The sequence below is a fragment of the Momordica charantia genome (assembly GCF_013281855.1).
Source record: "Momordica charantia cultivar OHB3-1 chromosome 9 unlocalized genomic scaffold, Mcharantia_2.0 BLBB01000009.1, whole genome shotgun sequence".
Classification (NCBI taxonomy): domain Eukaryota; kingdom Viridiplantae; phylum Streptophyta; class Magnoliopsida; order Cucurbitales; family Cucurbitaceae; genus Momordica; species Momordica charantia.
Genome location: NW_028275167.1, coordinates 6598503 through 6618729, shown reverse-complemented (window position 1 = coordinate 6618729; position 20227 = coordinate 6598503). Strand labels below are relative to the sequence as shown.

At 31.7% G+C, this 20227-nt stretch overlaps 2 protein-coding genes across 8 annotated transcripts; both read right to left on the bottom strand.

Annotated features, from left to right (window-relative positions):
• Positions 1-1997: 1997 nt before the first annotated feature.
• On the bottom strand, positions 1998-8003 carry LOC111018403 (uncharacterized). Of its 2 annotated transcripts, XM_022294461.2 has the most exons (6): positions 7804-8003; positions 7678-7734; positions 5492-5878; positions 5334-5417; positions 5151-5222; positions 1998-2389 (listed from the first exon to the last, which is right to left on the bottom strand). In XM_022294461.2, exons 2-6 carry the CDS (start codon positions 7723-7725, stop codon positions 2198-2200), a joined length of 783 nt encoding a protein of 260 aa, XP_022150153.1. In that variant the 5' UTR covers positions 7726-7734; positions 7804-8003; the 3' UTR covers positions 1998-2197. The 2 variants fall into 2 exon arrangements, with proteins under 2 accessions (XP_022150153.1, XP_022150152.1); XM_022294460.2 differs by having other exon boundaries at positions 7678-8003.
• A 3240-nt stretch (positions 8004-11243) lies between these two features.
• LOC111018445 (putative glycosyltransferase At5g03795) lies at positions 11244-15944 on the bottom strand. Of its 6 annotated transcripts, none has more exons than XM_022294534.2 (5): positions 15657-15944; positions 13035-14066; positions 12800-12930; positions 12363-12726; positions 11244-12096 (listed from the first exon to the last, which is right to left on the bottom strand). In XM_022294534.2, the coding sequence occupies exons 2-5, from the start codon at positions 13959-13961 to the stop codon at positions 11431-11433; spliced, it is 2088 nt and encodes a 695-aa protein (XP_022150226.1). In that variant the 5' UTR covers positions 13962-14066; positions 15657-15944; the 3' UTR covers positions 11244-11430. The 6 variants fall into 6 exon arrangements, with proteins under 6 accessions (XP_022150226.1, XP_022150227.1, XP_022150224.1 ...); XM_022294535.2 differs by having other exon boundaries at positions 13035-14041; XM_022294532.2 differs by lacking the exon at positions 15657-15944 and adding an exon at positions 15460-15632.
• Between the last annotated feature and the right edge of the window lie 4283 nt (positions 15945-20227).

The window sequence follows — 20227 nt, the reverse complement described above, 5'->3', positions numbered from 1 at the left end:
GTCATCCAAGCAATTTGGTGAAGAACTTTAACATCTTTTAAGAAAAATTATAATTTAAAAAAGACCTCCTTAATTAATTGAGACCTATAATGACTCAAATCAAATGAGAAGATTATTTTTATTAAAAAAATGTTTAAATTTAATTTTGATGTTGGTCCTAATTTTTTTAAGTGTCTTTCTTTTTACTTAAATTCAAAGTGGAAAATTTAAAACATCAACTTAAATTATGTTTTTTTAGTTCACTAACGCCTTGACCAGTTGATCGAGTTGTGGTCACGTTAAGAGAAAAAAAAACGTGCTTAGTCTTTATTTAATCAAATTTTCAAAGAATAAATATTTTGGTCCTCAATACTATTTTACCATCAATTATTTAACGAATAGATAATATACTTTGGACATATCTATTAGAATTTCACATCGAAAAGATCCAGAGACTTATGATCAAGACTTATAAGATATATATGAGTTACTCCACTTACGCTCAATTGATTTTTAAATGGAACCCTATGACTATTAAGATGGTATAAAATAATCATAACAAGCTCAAACGAGCATCTGATTGAGGAAACAAAATGAGGAAGGAGGATCCAATCAGAGCCACCACTTGAGGGGCATGTTAAGGAACCCGTCCTTGCATTCAAGTCACATGCCGACTAAAATATGTATTGTGTACGCATAGACTAAAATAGACATTTTTAAATTTCATGAACCATAGAACAAATCGAAAATTATAATATTGTCTGGTGCCAGACCATCACCATTTAAAAATGGTGTGGAGTCCATAAAATAAAATAATAAAACAATTTATTATTTAATAATGTGTCAAATTATAAATTAAAAAAAAATGCATTTTTGTACAATAATTTTTTCAATGGTACCCTTCTCAAGGTTGATGGTCGAATCTCTGCCATTGTTAAAATAAAAAAAAAAAGAAAAAAGAAAAGAAAAGCTAAAATTTAGGACGAAAATGATATTTAAAAATGAGAAGGAAAAAAAAGTGCAGCAGCCGACGGTGGATGAAGCAGCCATTGTTATAATATAAATCCACATCACATTGACAGCTGGCAATTGTCGGCACCGACATCTCCGAACTAAGCCAAAAACCTCACTCATGTATTGTGTTAATTTTATATTTTATAAAATTTCAATTTTGTTCCCATAGTTTATTATTTGGTTAAATTATAAATTTAGTCCGAATTATACCTATAATTCATCTAGTCAAGATAATTTTTAATAAAATTTTTTACCTTTTAATTTCGATAATAAGTCAATGTTATTGATTGAATGAATGAGTCTACGAGTGACATAGAGGTGTAGACTAGTAAAATATAATAAGAGGAAATATGATAAAAGAAAAAATAGAAACGATAGGATAAACAAATCTCTTGTACCAAATTATCACTTGATAGTTCAATCAACATATCACGTCAACATTTAAATAACATATAAACTAGAGTGATTTATTAAGATCAAATTCGAAAATTCAGGAACAAAACTAAAACTTTTTAAAATTGAGGATCAAATGGATAAGATTTTCAAAGTTTCAAAGGCTGAATTTGTAATTTGATCTTTTTGTACTTTAATTAATGATTTCCATGGTATATAGCTAGTACTAGTTGAATCCAAATACATTTTCAATCTCTATTCGCTTATCAAGTATTTGGAAAAAGCCCTAAAATGAGAATGAGAATAAAGGTAGGTTACGCAAATAAGTGAAAATATTGAGAAATTTAACGTAACGTAGTATATCGATGATCACCATAAATAGATAGTTAGACAAATTAAATTTGACATAATAATATTAACAATTTGTTAATAATGTTAATAAAAAGAACTCAATAAAAATATTTTTAAAGTTTATAGATGTATCTTTTACAAATTCATGGCTAATAAAATCAGCCTATTTTTAAAATTTATTTCAGCATATAATTTTTCCTAATAAGGAAACAGTTAGAAAACAAAAAAACTACTTTCAAATTGTTATCAGAACTAATATATTTGACAAACTTTTCCCATTTTCAGATATAATGTCTTTCTAATACTTTTCATGGCCAATGAAAGAGGCATTGTATAGTTGTGGTCTTCTAACAAAAACAAAAAAGCTACATATAAACTTTAAGTTGACAAAACTAAGTATTAACTAAAGTGTAAAGCAAGAAAAGAGTGATGACCATCAAGAGGAAACCAATCTTCAAGTTCAATTTTGTTTGGTCGCCTTCTTTCTCTTGCTTGAAGGAGGAACATCGCCCGTATCGGGAGATGTAACCTTGTCGAGCCCTGCTTGAGACGTAGCTTGAATTCCTTCGGAAACTCTCGAACTGTTCGAGATCAGGATGACGTCCTTCATCTTCTCCAATGCTTCATTAACATCGCGAGCCCCCATTTTGTACTGCACAATTTTAGAGCAAAATAAGTATCTCTACGTCTATATCTGGTATGTGGTTTGCTTATCTCGAAGTTATAGGTTCGCCAATCCCACGGATTCTATAAATGTTGTATAAGCAGCTTAGCCTTATAAAACCAATGTTAAATACTACTTACCGCCAACTTTTACAAAGTTTATAAACCTACAGATCAAACACATGGTACATAAATCCATATTTCAATAACTCATTTCTTGGTAAAATCTAAATACATATTATATAAATCCAGTGACTCGAGTCTGTAAGAGTTATTCAGGTCGGTTAAACTATGAGCCAAACATCCCGTTGTGATTCCAAAACTTTTTATGAGATTTCAAATGAAACAGTGACTAAGTCTATAACAGAATAATGACCATCTTCATCATCTCTTAATCAAATTCATCTTCAAACCTTAAAGAGAGGTTCGAGGCATGGAGAAAAAAAAACCACTAGAACAAGTTTAAGTTTTCATAATAAAAGGTAAAAGATAATATAGATAAGAAACAAATTTAGCATATCACACCAAGAAAATGAAAGAGCCTCTGCTATCAGAATATATTACCGTTAGGTAACATCCACTTCTTATTTCTCATTTCTCATCTCTATTTTTTTGAGATAGATAAGCATTTGGTATCGATCAGGTTTCTTGTTTTTAAGTTTTAAGAAATGTTTCCAAAATTATGTAGAAATTTTGGAAATAACAAAACCATATTTCCTGTTCCATGTTCATGTTTCTAGTTTTTTCCAAAACATAGATAAATGTGTTATTTTATCGTTTTTTACCATAATAAATAGTTACAAAACATGTTTATGTTTTTTTTTTCCAATACATAATAAAGAAACAAGAAACAAGAAACAGTTACCAAACGCAATTCTGTTTTTCTTGACTGAAAAAGAGGAAACGAGAAACATGAAACGAAAAACAAAAAACAAGAAACAAGAACGTTACTAAACAAGTCCCTAATAAACTCATTCCTTTGCATAATCCGAATGCAGATATAGACCCAAACATATTTAAACAATGAGCCAAATATTCACAGGTTTAAAACTAGTGATTTCCATATGCACAAAAATATTAACCTTCTACAAATCATCTGATAATGGTTTTAGACAACAATTTTGAAGACAAAGAAAACTATTTTAAAACTGGCTTTTGACTATTACAATTTTTTTTATAGCCATTACGCATCATTTTGCTTAAAAATATCAAAGTCAAAACTAAAAAAGTCAATGACATGACATAATGTAGACATGGACACGACAACATAGGCAATTAATATCATTTTCAAAAGATGATGCATGGACATTAACAAATAAAGTGTTCAATAAGATTATATTCTTAAAGAATATTTTGTTAATCACTATTTCGTTTCCTCACATATGGCATCGTCCGTATTAGAAACAGAACCTTTTGCCATCAAGAAACCACAGTAATTCCTTCAAACTTATTAATGGTACCCATATAATCCTTAGAAAGTAGTCGGTTCTTGCTGAAAATAAATGTAGCCTTCACATCTGATACAATCAAATTTTTATGCTTTTCTCACTCGAGAGGTTCAAAGGGAGATTTCTCTGATGATGACATATTCCAACACAGCCCTCATCACGGTTTAGTGAGAATTGACCCAAAATACATCATTCTTAGTCGAGGTGCATGTAAGTTAGTATGGACACTCATAATACAACTCTGCTAACCATCCAACCCAATAATTCCTTTGGACTTATTAATGGCATCCATATAATCCTAGAAAATAGTTGTGTTCTTGCTGCAATCAATGTAACCTTCACATCTAATACAAACATATTTTAACACATCCCCCATCAAGGTTTAGTGAAAATTGACTCAAAATACACTATCCCTAGTCGAGTTGCATATAAGCTGGTTTGAACCATCATAAATACAATAAATAAATAGATGTTCTTCATCACTTTTACACCCAAAGAGAGCTCTAGTCATTCATATAGAACTCTACTAACCATCCAACCACCTCCTAGGCCTACAATGATGAACAAGTTTTCCATTCCCTATAACTATTCGTTCTGGAAGAGAGACGTCAATAGTTTCAAGAACTCCTACAGTCATTTTTTTTTCTTTCTCCAACTGTGATTATCAAGCTCTCTTTTATTCCCCTTTCTTAACTTCAGGATTTTGATAAAGGTCCCCTTTTGTTGAAGGGGTTTTCTAACCAAATTAGAAAACTCGATTTTTTAGTCTTTATGATTTAGAGGGCTGTCAATAATTTCTTTGAATCACTTGAGGATCCACTGCTTTTGATGCTTTATCCACAAATAGAGATCAGATCAATAGACATCCGCCATACAAAATTTTGTATTCTAAGTTACTTTTTCCTGAGGGGGTGTGAGGGCTGAAAGTTTTGTTTTCGATCTGACACGAGAAGTTCCAATCTGGAAGTGACTCTTTAGTCCTTATGCTGGAAGTTGAACACTTCTCGAGTGTTCTTGGAGTAAATATAACTTCGGCTTTTTGATTACTAGGATTGTTGTTCTAAAGGAAAAGCTTACCGACTTGGTTTTAGGCTAAAGTCTCAAGTCAACGTGCATTTCTAATTCCAATGAGCTAGGGTGCTCTTTTTATAAGTTCTAGTTTTCTTTTGGGATATATTCTTTTAATCTTTTAATTCTATCAATAAAAGGTGTCTTTGGTTCCTTTAAAGAATAAAAAAAAAGTTGTCCATGCTTCCTAGTTTCATAACTATGATAGTAGAGATGGAATTTGATAATACATACTGCTTCAAATTGGTCTCGAGTGGATTCCAATTTTTGAGTTAGTTCTTGGATTTCTTCAGCTAGTTCTTCAATCTGCACATAAGAAAATAGCCGCAAAAATGAACACGGTTTCTTAATGAACTCAAGTTGGCCTGAAGAAGAATTGAAGAAAAGAATCAGAGGATGGAAATGACTAAATATAACCTTCTTCTGGGATGCTATATACATGCTCTTATACTTCATATCAGGTGTCGGTACTGTTTCCATCGAGGAGGATTTCTTAATAACCTGTTATTCACCAATTAATGAGCAAAATCACCCAACCTAATAATGTAACAGAAAAAAATGATTGACACTTGTACCTCAGCCTTTATTGAGTTTAAGGAATGGCCATGTGCTTCGAGTAGTTTCACAATGTAGTCTATTTTCCCTTCCAAGTTTTTGTCCTCAAACATGTACTCAGGCCAGCCATTTTCTTGGTCAAGAGGTGGCAAACTTTTCTCCTTGTCAATAGGCAACTCATCTTCTCCATCACTAAGAGTTATCTCTTCAACGACGTTCTGTTGTATGTTGAGGCGTCGAGGTGTTGAATTTTGAATACGTTCAGATCGACGGACAGAAAACTTATTCACTTTCCATTTGGAAGAGCTTCTACTAGCTAATGGTGATTGTACCTTCTTCAAGGGTGGATTGCTACCTTCTGGTTTTTCAGAGGCAGTCACTGTGCTTTCATGTGCTACTTCCGTGCTCTGCAAAAACGAATGATATTTTCAGTCTTTGATTTTGCAGCACTGAAGGAGGAGATGGATTCTAAACTTATAATTCAGTCTACTACTTCTAACCAATTAAAAAAACATGAACTCATTGAACTTTAATAAAAAAATGAAAGAACGAAATTTTAATCAACAAAAGAACATAAAAGGATTCCACATCGACAAGGCCTGACCAACTCAGCGACTACAAAAATAAAATTATAGAAAAGATCCCCAGGTTTTGGTAGCAAGGAAAAAAAAGGATAATTACAAAAAACAATAATGAGGAACTCAAAGAGAGGCATTAAAATACATCTAACATCAGACCTTCCCCCCTCAAACTATCGATGGCCAATAAATTCTCCTGTTTCTTTCCAACAAAATATTCCGTGCAATAGTAAAGTAACCAAATTGCCAAAGTAAACAATCTTTATCCCGAAAAGGAAAACCCAACACAACTTCCTCCAGCATTGCCCACAAACTCGAGCACTAAAGCATACAAAAGCAACACTGCAGCTTAGAAGCAGAGTAGCATAGGCACAACAGGTGGTTCGGTTCAAATCCTCATAATCATGCATACACAAATTACACTAATTGGGGCCAAGGACGGAAGTTGAGACTTTGAACAAATTCTTAAATGTTGACCCTTCCCAAGCACAACTAACAAATAAAGATCTCATAAAAAGGTTACCGGTACCACATTCTTGAACAAAGAAAGGCTAAAAACCCACCCCAGATGCAGCATAGAGAGCTAGGCCCAAAGTAGAGCCATCAAATGGAATTTTTTTCACACTTCAAAGGAGCAAGCTTTTTCTTTGTCCAGAAAAGAGATGTAGAAAACAAATCCCCAAAGTGAACTGAGGAGCCTTCCTTAGGTATAAAAAACAATATATTATAAACAGAAAATTTGTAACACATATCAGAACATAACTAGTTATGATTTTGCGACAACATAATACAAAATAGGATGATTTAGACATATAAGTATGTTCATAATCAATTACTATGTTATCCACTTACCTCAAAGAGATAATAAATGAAAGAGGATATTTTAATAGAATGAGAAGAGAAAAAACAGTGGCGATTCTTTGAAGGTGCTTGCCATGGGCATTGTGATTTGTAAGAATACAAAATTGTTCCTGGCTTGTAAACCCAGCTGATAACTTGTAAATCAATATTAACCATGTATTTTAAGAAGGAAAAAACATTAAAAAAAAAAGATGAACTTGGTTAGCTAATTTTGGTTTTCAACATACAATTTATCAACTCATTATACATAACGTTTAACCCTTCTAGACTCAATGGAAGTGAAAGCGAACACATTTCACAAAGATACTTCAGTTCACATTAATGGCAAAGGTTCAAGCTCTCGAATCGAAAACTTAACAACTTAAAACTCTTGACGAACATGAGCATAATACAAGGAGTGGAGCCCTTGATCCCGAAAACCGGTTATAGAAGTAACACTAATTAAAAAAGTGATTGACTAAACAGAACCAAACAGTAAACACAACTCAACTCAAAGCAATAAATAAAAAGAACAAAGAACTACGAAGCAATCAAGTGAACACCAAAAAAATAGTGCATTAGCATTTGATCATCTTTTCATTCTATAATCCATGTTGACATTTTCACAAAGAAAGACTAAAACACACTATCAGGCATTTTCTTAAAGAGCAAGTAAGCAAGGTTTAAAACTATTTCTCAAACACAAATAGCTCTAGAGTTAGAAACAAAACTGGATGAACAAAAAAAGAAAAACAACAACAAATAAGAGTAAAAGTTGGGTCACATACCAAGTCCCCATTCGCCCCAATTTTGCCAGCCTGAGATTTTTTCACCATTTTCTGGCCCTAAACAAGAACCCCTTTAAATCAAAAGTCGAAAATCAAAAATCAAACCATCGAAAAAATTTTTCCCACCAAGCTTCACGTTCCAATCGAATGAAGACGGCCCATTTGAGAAGTTGGGGGAAGAAGAAAGAGAGCTACAATCCCATTACACGCCCATTTATTATAGAAAAAGATGTGTCTTTACGAATCCCTTCTATCAATGGAAACTTCAAAACTCAGAAGGTCTGAGTATTTGGAAGTCCACGATTATGGCCCTCGAATAAGATATTCCATTCAGGATTTTGGGTGGGTTTTAGGGGGGTTTTTTTTCTTTTTCTTTTTCTTTTTAAATTTAATATTGTATTATTTTAAATTTAATATAGTTTCGAGAATATAGTGTTTAAGAGTTTAAAATGTAATTTCATGATTTTAGAAGAGATATGATGATATTTTTTAAAAAAGAACAAACTTTAAAATCTCTATTTTTTTTAGTTCAACGACAAAATCTAGTGTTAAAGTTGAAGACATGATTTTGGTGCGTGGATTGAAAAATTGTGTTGAATACATAATTTTAGTTTGGTACGAAGATTGAAAGTTTTGTGTTGAAGACATGGTTTTAGTATGTGGATGGACAATTTCTATAATACGATAAAAACTATCCTAACTTTTAAAAATATTTTCAAAATACAATTTGAAAAAAAAAATTAGTTATTACGTGAAATATCGAGTTTTAGGTTCTATTCAAGATAAAATATATATATATATATATATTCAATGTAACAAATTTGTATGCTATCTAATTGATAAGATTCACCTCAACGTGCAAGAAAATTGTTCTAAACATTGTATTAAAAAATTTGATGAGATGCAAAATATACTTATATTTTATATTTTATCAATAAAAATGTTTAAGTATTTAAATTTAGTTATAATTTAATATTCTGTGATCAGATTCCATGAATCACTATTTTTACTTTATACATTATCTCTTTTATCTCTTATTTATGATTTACTCTTATTTTTCAATAATTTCTCAAAACTCCCAATCCTCTATTTTGATAAATAAATCAATTAATAATTTTTGTGGACTCGACCTTGCTTGCTATTGTTATAATCTAAAGTCAAGTGGTATTTCTTATTTAATCTTATTTTTCAATCATTTCTCCCCACTTTTCTATTGAAGGAATTAATAAAAATGGCACAAAAAGAATATGTATTTATATATTTTAAATTTTAAAAAATAACATAAAATACAAACTTATACATGAGACCGATAAAAAATCACTTTTTTATTTTATTTTATACTATTTAGTATAATTTTATTTTTCTATTTTGATAAATAAATAAATTATAAATATATGTGGATTCGACCCTACTTGCTATTACCACACTCTAAATTTATTTTTGAAGTAAGAATTATTATTTGTTGGATTCGACACCATCACTAATAATTATTTGGCTAGATATATGAATCTCTAATGCTGGTTTAAATTTAGTCTATATTTTTTTAAATTTCCAATTTAGGCCATGTTTATTCAAGAAAATTTGAATGTAAATCAATTTTTTCATTCCCGGGATGTTTACCAAATTGTACAAATGAAATTATGGACCGACCTCAGACTCTGTAATCTCATTCTCTAAAAATAAGCAATCTCATTCCTCTCTACACTCTCATCAAATTACTTATTTTGTGAGCCCCGCATATTTATTATAATTACCTTGACCGATAACTTTTTTAGTTAATTGTTTTATATTTTTACAATTTCTTTTTTATTTATACTGCTAATCATTTTTCTTCTCATAAAAATTTATACCATTTTTATTAGTTGAGGTGACTTTATTATAAAATATTACAATTTTATATTTATTTTTTTAATTTTACTTTGTTATTATCAATGGATTTTTTATAATAGAACCATTATCGTTAAATATTAAAATAATTAATTTAAAAATATTTTATATTAAATGAGGGTTGTTCTAATTTAAAAAGTATTTTAGTTGATATAATTTTATTTTAATTATTCATTATTTATTAATATTAAATAAATTGTTATAATAAAAATATTTACAATCAATTATATAGTTTATTATTGTAATTAGAAAAAAATTAATTGTTTATAATTAGCTAGAAATAAAAATGGGTATTTTTATTTCTAGATGTCCCTCATATAATTTATCCTATTTAAGAGCTTTATGACACTTTTTTTCTCTTATTGAAATTAATAGGACTAAATCTAGACTCATAAAATTTTTAAATATTTTGTCTTAATCCTTCATTTTTACATTAAAAAAACATTACTTGTGGTTAAGTTTTTTATTTTTTATTTTTTAATAAGTCATTTATTTGATGCACTATCCATTGAAAATATGTAGTAGATTAGGTATCGACTCTCTTAAAAGATTTTGTTTTTTTTTTCATTTTCAATTTTCGAAAAATTTGTTTATTTGCATATATTTTGAGGGAAAGTCCATCTTCTATTCCTAGTTATTTAGTTAGGTTTTAATTGTTCTTTTAGATTTTTTTACTAAGTTTGTTTGTAATGCAAGTTTGTTTTTAATGTAACAATTCCAATAGGAAGATTTGAACTCCTGACCTCATAGATTTTTTTTTAAGGAATTCATAACCTGATATTTATTTTAATTGAGTTTGGACATTATTGAATGGGTATGAATATTAAATATATTTTTTTAGATGTGGGGGTGGAGGATCGAATTCACAACCTGAGATATATGTCAACGCTGAGCTATGTTTCCTTTGACATGAATATTAAATATTTGGGAGTTAAGTTTTGGTATAAATTTCAATTTTTATTTCTTATTTTTAGATTCACTGAATCAAACGAATTTAGTCTTTTTAAAAACTATTTTTGGATTCTGTACTCTAAATAGTGAAAATTATGGAAACAACATTTTTTTTTTCAATATTTTTAGATTTTAAATTGAAAAACTTTAAAATGTATAATTATATTTAATAATATACAAATTTTTGATAAATTTACTATTTCATGTTATAAATTATATAATATTATAAAATAATAATGATTCAAAATTTATTACATATATATGTTAATAAATTTATTAATAATATTTTACAATAAACTAAATATTTAGTTGATAAACGCATCTCAAAGAATTTCTTAAATTGAAATCAAATTTCTAAATTTGAAACACAATCTCAAGTAATCGAATCTCTCTTGTTTTTCATATTTCTATTTTAAAATCACGAACCAAACCAAGTTTACTTTTCTTATAATTTGTGTACCATTCAAACAAGTGAATTTTTTCTGGATCTTTTTTTTTTAAGCAAAATTTTTTTCTCGACTTTAATACTTGTACATGTAGACATATATTCATTGGCCAAATGAAAAATAAAAAATAAAAAAACACCCCTATTCTAATTTTTTGTCATATAATTAATTTTTAAAAAATTAATGATAACGACTAACATAATTTTGGATTAGCACAAAAGTCTAGAGAAACAAAAAAGATTTAGATCTAAACAAATACATAAAGAATACAAGAATAAGACATGTCCAAACTAAAAAACTCCTATAAATTAATAATCAATACAAAGAGAAAACAGAGACAAAAATATAATTACAGAGAACTTTTGCTGACTATAACCAAAAGAAAAAAAAAACAAATGAATTTAGAGACCTAAGTTTCCCACCTTATTCCAACAAGACAAGTATGAACAAATCTGTTATGTTTTTCAATCTATTTTGGTCTTATTTGGTAAAGTCTATTGTACCAAATGGAGTGTAGAATCATATGAAACAAATCATACTTTTGAGGCCTTGCATGCCATAGGAAATGTGGCTGCAACTTCTTCACCCTCATCTGCATCTCTCTATACCGCTTCTCGGGTATGGAAAGGAGAATGTTCTTCAGGTCTGGAATGTCTTTCTCTGCTACGAAAACCGCAAACGACTCCCACTTTAAAACCTCAAACAGTGGAGGCACAAAGTTGTCCGATATGATCACAGGAACGCATTCGTACAAGATGGATTCCACGACTCGGGGGCTGTTGACTTCATAGCCTTTTGCACAGATGCAGTATTTGCTGTTCTTCATGTGCCAGAGGTAGTTCTTTGATCCTTTGGACTTTGGCAACTTACTGGAGATTTTCATGTCAGGGTCTTTGCGCTCCCAATACTCCAGGAGCATCGAACGTAGGTAGCCGTGCATGCTGCCTGCAAAGAAAGCAAGGATTGGCCTCTTGGATGGAGGATTGCCACCAATGTCTCTTAGAGGATTCCGAGCAAAGCGTACAAATGTTTCGGGAAGGGATACATCCCTACCAAAAACAAAACCTTCTCTGACGTCCGAGTTGCATAGAGCTCTTATGCACCTTGCCATATATTTCCTCGTTTCTGCAGGCGCCTGCAGTCATCGCTTATATAATTAGCAACTCGAGATAATGGTATTCTAATGCAAGGTTAATTAGACAGTTCATATGGTGATCAAGAGGCTCGGACCCCATTTTACAAATCATTTCATAGCAGCCATCTCTTCTCCTAGCATATGCAAATTGTGAAAAGGAACTAGAAATTGGTTCTAAAATGCATACCATGGAATGTCATTTGAGTTCCAAAAAAGATACTGAATGCCCTTTTATTAGTTCAGGCAGTGAAGTGAGAAAGACATACCCAATCGTGACAAGCAGCGAGAAAATGATCGGCTCCTCCAGTTCTGTTCCAGTAAGGATGTCTTGCAGCAATAAAGTCCAAGTAGTTCTTGAGGTGTTGTATGAGGTTCTTATGACTGTGTGAGTCGCGCACGTATAAGACCTCTTCCAACTGTCGAGAGCTGAAAGGCAAGTAAAAGAGGTGAGCTTTTTTCGGGTCCTTAGTGACGAATCTCTTGTTTGATTCTAGTATCTTCATGAACCACCCCTCAGAAGCATAGATACTCTGGAGCGGACCCTGGTGAAAGATCGGTCTTTCTCCTTCTCTGTAGATGTACACTTTGAGAATACTCTCCATAAGTTCATAGCTCCTGCATAATAGGATGCTACATGAATTAACAAAAATGAGATCAAGCTATCCGGGAAATCAAGACAATGGTAGAAATATAATAATCACACCTTTTGAAAATGGAAACATTTCGAAACAAAGGAGCATGGAGACTCGGGTCGTTATCTATCACAGGTGCGTTCTCGATCTTTAATTTTGCTTGTTGCAGCTCTTGGTCTACAGCTGAAGACCAACTTGGTACCTACAAATAATTTGGTAGGCACACAGAGAATGCATAGTTTTCCAGTTATTATTAGTTTAGAGAGACCATCCATTATGAGAAAGACACGAAATTTTGGAGCTTACAATCGGACTGTAGGATGCGCGACTTTCAAGCAACAAACTGTCCATCTCAGAGAGTGTATATACTCCGGAAAAGGGGAGTCTAGGCACTTTCTTCTCCTCAGAGACCGACTTGTTTTTCACTATATCTCGCTCACTGTGCAATTGCTCAGTTTTCTCACTCTTATTGGACGTATTTACTTCAACTTTCTCCTTCACATATGCATTCAATTTTTCAGAACTATTGGGAGCGGGAGCATTGGATCCAACAGACACGTCGTGGCTTGATGAATTCTGAGAAATATTACTTGTATTCCCAAACATCATAGAAGATGAACTTATGGGTGGAACTGCTGGCGGGGCTGCAAAGTTGTCACCCGAGTGATTGCTATATCCTAATGTTGAAATAGAGCTTTTTGTCCCATTTATTCCTATCGAATCATTACGTAAAGAGTCATCTTTTCGATCAAAGCTTTGATTATTTCTTTGCAAATCATTGTTAATAGATTCATCATCAACGGTCGAGTTCTCAACGGGCTCTATCGAATCCTCAGTTGAGGAAGACTTAGTAGCATTGGCATCCAAGTCTAATTCTAATGCCTCTTTCAGGGTGTGATCTTCTTCTGGTATAAATTCATCATCTCTCTGTTCTTCAAAAACCTCAGTGTAATTTGCCATCCCATAACTATCATGAGATGAAGTCGAGTTTATACTATCTGAAAGTGGGGGATCAGCAACAAGCTCGGTCTTCGATAGTGGATTGTGGGCAGGGGAATGAGAATCGCCCTCTTCGATGACCGAAACCTTACCAGCAGAAAGCAAAGAAGATAGGGAAAACCCATATGGAAGTTCAAAGTATTGAAGAGCCAAAATCATAGCAAACATCAGCCCCATCATCCATAGCACTCTTTTTGTACCGATTCGAGATATCGAAAAGAGTTCATGACCCATATTGATAAACAACTCGATTGATCCTTTGATGACTACAAATGATCATAATCAACAGTCTCCAGGCTAGGATGGGAAACACCCTGTCATGAATATAGAACGGAAAAACTATAACATGATTCATTCCTCTGTTAATATATGAAGAACAAAGACAGAAATGGATGCATTAAAGGGAAGAAAAAAAAGTAGAGAGATAGAGAGTTTGGAATTCTAACACCATCATGCACTAATAGCAATAGTCATGTTTCATTTAATCACAATATAATCTACTCCTAAGTTTAGCCTCTCAACTTTCAAGATTGTGTCTAATAGATCCTTGAACTTTAAAAGTATTAAATAGATCCCTGAATTTTTAATTTTGAGTCTACTAGATTCCTAACCTATTCAATATTTTTTAAACTTCAAGAACCTATAAACACAAAATTGAAAGTTTATGGTATATTAGACACTTTATCAAGTTCATGAACTTATTTGAAGCAACTTTAAAAGTTTAGAGACTAAACTTGTAATTTAACCTAAAATCTATTATCATCAAAGTAAAATGAAACCAAATAAAAGAAAAGGCAAGTATAATATGATTCATTCCTCTGTTAAAATGATGAAACTTAAACACCCTGTCATAAATATTAAAGAGAAAAACTATGATATGGTTCATTCCTCTGTTATTTATGGTTCATTCCTCTGTTAATATACCATAAATAAAGACAGCAATAATGCATTAATGGCAAAAATAATAATAATAAAAAACAGAGAGAGAGAGAATAAGATCTACCACACTAGCATCAGATGAATATGAAAGTCAAATGAAACCAACTAAAAGAAAAGTCGAGTACAATTTGATACAATCTTTTGTTAATATGGTGAAAATTAAACCTCCTGTCATAAATGTTGAAAAGAAAAACAAGAATATGATTTATTCCCCTGTTAATATTCCAAGAACAAAGACATTGGAAAAGAAAAAAAAAAGAAAAAAAAAAGTAAAGTGAGAGAGAAGAGATAGAGAGATTTCGGAATTCTAAAACCATCATGCAGTTGCACTAAAATCAGTATTAATATTTCATTTCAGCACAATAAGATCCATCACCATCAAAGTAAAACAGAGACTGTAGATCAGCTAGATTTATAAGATCCATCACACCAGCATCAGATGAATTTCTAAGTTGAATGAAGTCAACTAAAAGAAAAAAAAATGCAAGTACAATTTCAATCAATAAGATCTCAAAAGTGCTGATAGGCTGATTTGGTTTCTACCATTTTTGAATTTGGGCAAAGCATTCTATAAGCAAGCAGGTAGAAATCCAAAATTCCAAACACATGACAAGTAACAACAACTGCAGAACCACAAAAAACAAGCAACAAAACAGAGATTATATCGAAACAACCAGATTGAAGCCACTGATCTAGTTCATGCAAGAAGGCAAAAAAGAAAATCTCAATCAAATTCCACAAGAACTAGAGAGACCCATGAACACAACTCTAGAAAGAAAGAAAAAAAACCCACCAGAAAACGCTTACTTCCTCAATAAGCCATCCAAAAATTCCCAATTCCAAAAGATTAAAAGGCGAAACGAAATTCAATTCAAAATGGGTCTCGAGAGAAATGAGAATCCCGACTTCAGACGCTTAATAAATCATCAGGGTTCGGTTTCACGCGCTTTCCGAGGATCGAAACAAAAAAGGGAAAGAGGAATCGATTACCGAGGAGCTACGTGGCTTCTACGGCGTTCAGCATTTACAGTATTTGGTTGGAGAATGTGAGGAAATTGAATAGTATTAGCTGCTTCTGCTTCTGCTTCTGCTTTTGTGACAAATGATACTTAATTTTGGGAAGTGTCACGGCCGGAGAAGGGAGGGCCGCTGATTTGAAAATGGGCGGAAACGGCGGCCGTCGATGAATCGCCGCCGTCAATTTGGTCCAAAGAGGCGGCGGTATCGGTCGCCGTCATTGAGGCCTAAACAAACGGTTTTTTCCTTTGATCTGTCTGTGTCGTAGTACATTACAAGCTGGCGAGGAAATCGCTTTCCAAATCAATTTTTGTACTAAATTTTTGCACTCAAATTAATACAGATTTTTTTAATAAGACAAATTAATACACTTTTGTTTTCTTGTTTTTTTTTTTTGGTTTTAATGAGTTGAACAATAATAATTATTATTATTACTTTAGCTGAGAAAGAATGAGTTTAACAATTGGATTGTGAAATGGAATAGGAATCATCCACATTTGAGATGATAATAGACAGTGAGTTATGCTCGAATTAATAGTACAATTGATTTTGAATTATATATTTATTTTTAATTCTTATGTGCAGCTACAAGCGGCTTTACAAAGAATATGGGTGGAGCATTTAGGTTAAAAACTTATATAAAAAATTTAACTATATATAATTTAGATTTTAAAATATTCTTTCTAATTTGTTAGGTATAAATTTTCGCAATGAAAAGATTATATATAAAAAGTTAAAACATGTTGAGATATCTATATATTACTTAAATTTACTTAATTCATTGGCTTAAACTTTTGGTTTGAGTGGTGGCTAACATTTTTAACATTTTTACAAAATCTAACATTGTTAGATTTTGGTGATAATGGTATATTTGGTCATTTTTATCCCATGATAAAATATTTGTAAGAAAGGCAAAAATGTAAGAGTTCATATTAGGCATATATATAGAGACATGTTTTATCAATGATATAAAAATGATGTATTGGTGATATACTTTTGTATTGGTATATCGGTGATAGACTTATTAATGATAGCCAAAGCGAACATTGTTCGTCGATAATGGACATATATCTAAAACTAGGAGGTTGTGAGTTCGATCTCCCTCCTCTATATATTATACTAAAAAAAATTATCAATAATTTACTTCAATACATAAATAGTATATCAGTGATATACTTTATCAAAAATTAAAAATAGTATATTAATAATATAGTGGAGAAAAATTATCATATTTGTAAATTACTTTTTTGTGACGAATTTGAAAAGGTAACCAATTTTGACAAACTACCATATATAAAACACAAAACACATTGACATGTAAAGTCGTAATTTATGCACAAAGAGAAAATATTAATAAAACAAAATTTCCAAGTTGGTAACTTGCTAAAATAAAAATAAATTGTTATGTCAATATCGATTATAAAAACATTATGCTATTGGAGCTTTTAGAATAAAGTAATTACGTGGACTAAATGAAGCTATTTCGTAATACTAAAATAATGTTTTTTTATTGTCAAAAAAGAAGAAAGCAAAAAAGAAATAATACATTTTAATTTTTTTTAAAACAAATAGATTCGAAAACTCAAAGATTAAAGCGTAGTTTGTTTGAGAAATTTCATCTCATCATCTAAAAATAAACACATATCATTGTACGATCCATACACAAAATAATTCTATTAGTGACATATATCTTCAATCAAAAAATTGGATATTTGAATCCACAAAAAGAAGATTTTTTTTGTTTTTGTCTATAATAAGTCAAATTATAGTCAATATTTCATAAATGAATATTATTTTAAATATTTACAAATATTTTCATATTTGAATTGTAATATTTTGTTTTCAAATTGCTCTTAATTAATACAAATTAATTTAATGTGATCTATTTTGTATTTGAATAATTATATTTGATGTGATTCAAATCTTACCATATTTGGGTGGAAAAATTCTCTCATTCTCTATTTTTCTTCTGGCCAGAAACCGCCGTTACATTTCTTTTTCGGATGAATTTTTTCTAGCCTATTTTCTTTTTCCAACGGCTTTTTTTTAATAGTATGATAAATATATACTCCTCCAAAATATTTTTTCCATATTTTAATTATATTCTTCCCCTCATTATTTTGATAAACATATATTTATCCAAAATGTTATACAATATATATATTAGATTATATAACAATGGCTCTTATATAATATATTTTTCACTTTAATCTTCTAATATATAGAATAATAAACATATTGTTGAAACAGAAATTTCGGCCAATTACTAAATGCCACGTCACAATTTAAGGACAAATCACAAATTTACATGTGCCCTAAATTAATTTAAAATTGGTGAATCAAACTATGCCATGTGTCTCTTTTATAGCCGTCCGATGAAATCAACTAATTGGATCAAATCCATAAAGAGACTGGGCCCAAGCCTATGGCCCATTAAGCCCATGGCCCATATAAGACCCACCAAAACTCTATAAATAGAGGGGATCACCCTCATTCGGGGGGAGCAAGAAGAAAGAAGAAGAGCAGAAGAGCCAGAAGAAAGGGGGAAGAAGCCAAGAGGAAGAAGAATTGGAAGAGGTCTAGAAGAATTGGAGATTAAGAGCACTCATAATCGTCTACAATCCTTCGGAGTCAAGTGAAGCATCCAAAGCATCCTTCAGAGTCAAGTGAAGCATCCAAAGCCAACAAGATTGGAAGAATTAGAGACTTGAAGAGTACGAGACTTCAAGAACATTGAATATTCTCTCCCAAGCAACAATACTTGAAGACTCCATCAAACTGCAAAGTCTTCATCAAAACTGACTGAAGAACTTCAACAAGCAGCGCAAAGCCGAAGCACTTCACAGTCTGCAAAGCCGAAGAACTTCACAAGCTACAAAGCCGAAGAACTTCAACAAGCTGCAAAGTCGAAGCACTTCACAAGCTGCAAAGTCGAAACACTTCACAAGCTGCAAAGTCAAAGAACTTCACCAGCGCAAAGCCGAAGACTGTACAAAGTCTTCATCAAGCTACAAGCCAAAGAACTTCAACAAGCAGCGCAAAGCCGAAGCACTTCACACTCTGCAAAGCCGAAGAACTTCACAAGCTACAAAGCCGAAGAACTTCAACAAGCTGCAAAGTCGAAACACTTCACAAGCTGCAAAGTCGAAACACTTCACAAGCTGCAAAGTCAAAGAACTTCACCAGCGCAAAGCCGAAGACTGTACAAAGTCTTCATCAAGCTACAAGCCAAAGAACTTCATCAACAAGTCAAAGTCTTCAAACAAACTCAAAGCTGAAGACTTCGAAGATCCTTCATCAAGCGAGAAGCTGAAGGCATCAACCATTCAATAACAAGCTCACGAGCCATTGAATTAAAGTTTACATTTGAGAGAATTAATCAGAGGATTATACATTAGAGATTGTAACACCCACATACATAAATACAAATACAAGTTCATTAATTCGAGTTTTGCTTATTGAATTTCTCGTCGAACACATATACTCCTTCATTTTTCGTTATATATATTTTTTTTATCGAACTTACAATAGGATAATAATATACCCCGACGTGTTATATAATATATAAATCATTGGTATCCCTTTCGCTGTCTTCTTCTTCACACCACTCCCCTCCCTCGGTTGCCTTCTCCAGCAACAAGCAACGACTGGAAAAAAAATTGCCAAAAAGCAACCGAAAAAACCACCAAATTTTATAACCACTGTTATTTTTAAAGTACTACTGTGAAAAAATTAAAACCTCGAGCGAAGATCTGACTTCGAGAGTTTCGATTCCACCAGCGATAGACAAAACCTCCGGGCCATACACTAATCATTGAATCAAGCTAGAAAACGAAAAAGCCCTATTCGAAATATGGGGCGGCTGTTGATGGTATAGGAAAAGAAGAGGGCTTTTGTGGCTTTCGGATTTCTAAAATCATGGGATTTCAAAAAGGAATTGCCCAAAATTTATTTTTATTTTTTTCCTTCAAATATGCGGATTTTGGGTTGCTAAAATCATGAGATTTCAATTTTTTAGCTATTTATTTAATAGAATTCACAGGTGTCTCTATTTATCACTTGGTTTTGAAAGATGACCAGATAGTTTTTGTTAATAAAAAATGTCCATTCCGATTTTTCCAACTATTTGATTTTGACCATCTTATCCTTCCTATTTAGTTATTATTTTCAAAATCAAAATAATACCCTATCTCATATTGTCAAATCTGTTTCTTGCTATATTATATCTCTTTGCTATATTTTCTCTCATAGATTTTAGAAACCATCTATCTCACCACTAAAATGGGTCAATTTTAGACAAAAGTTTAGACAAAAGTGTAAAGTTTCATTAGTTAACCCATTTTTGCAATTAAAATCTCCAAATGGGCTACTAATGTACTAACCAGAAGAAGAAGAAGAAGAAGCCCAAATCCAATATTGAAAGAGAAGACATAAGCCCAATAAGAGGTCTGGATTTATTGCCCAACACTAGCACTACCCTCATATATTTATTGGGCTTCCAGGCCCAACATTAGGCTCTTGAGTGGTCTATGGCCCAAATTCAT

Coding starts and splice junctions, on each gene's coding strand:
- LOC111018403 (XM_022294460.2), bottom strand. CDS start 7,725: ATGGTGAAAAAATCTCAGGCTGGCAAAATTGGGGCGAATGGGGACTTG. Junction 5,418..5,491: donor TAAACTCAATAAAGGCTGAG/GTACAAGTGTCA, acceptor GGTGAATAACAG/GTTATTAAGAAATCCTCCTC. Junction 2,390..5,150: donor CTCGAGACCAATTTGAAGCA/GTATGTATTATC, acceptor AAAATTGTGCAG/TACAAAATGGGGGCTCGCGA.
- LOC111018445 (XM_022294534.2), bottom strand. CDS start 13,961: ATGGGTCATGAACTCTTTTCGATATCTCGAATCGGTACAAAAAGAGTG. Junction 12,931..13,034: donor GCGCATCCTACAGTCCGATT/GTAAGCTCCAAA, acceptor AATTATTTGTAG/GTACCAAGTTGGTCTTCAGC. Junction 12,097..12,362: donor TCGCTGCTTGTCACGATTGG/GTATGTCTTTCT, acceptor CGATGACTGCAG/GCGCCTGCAGAAACGAGGAA.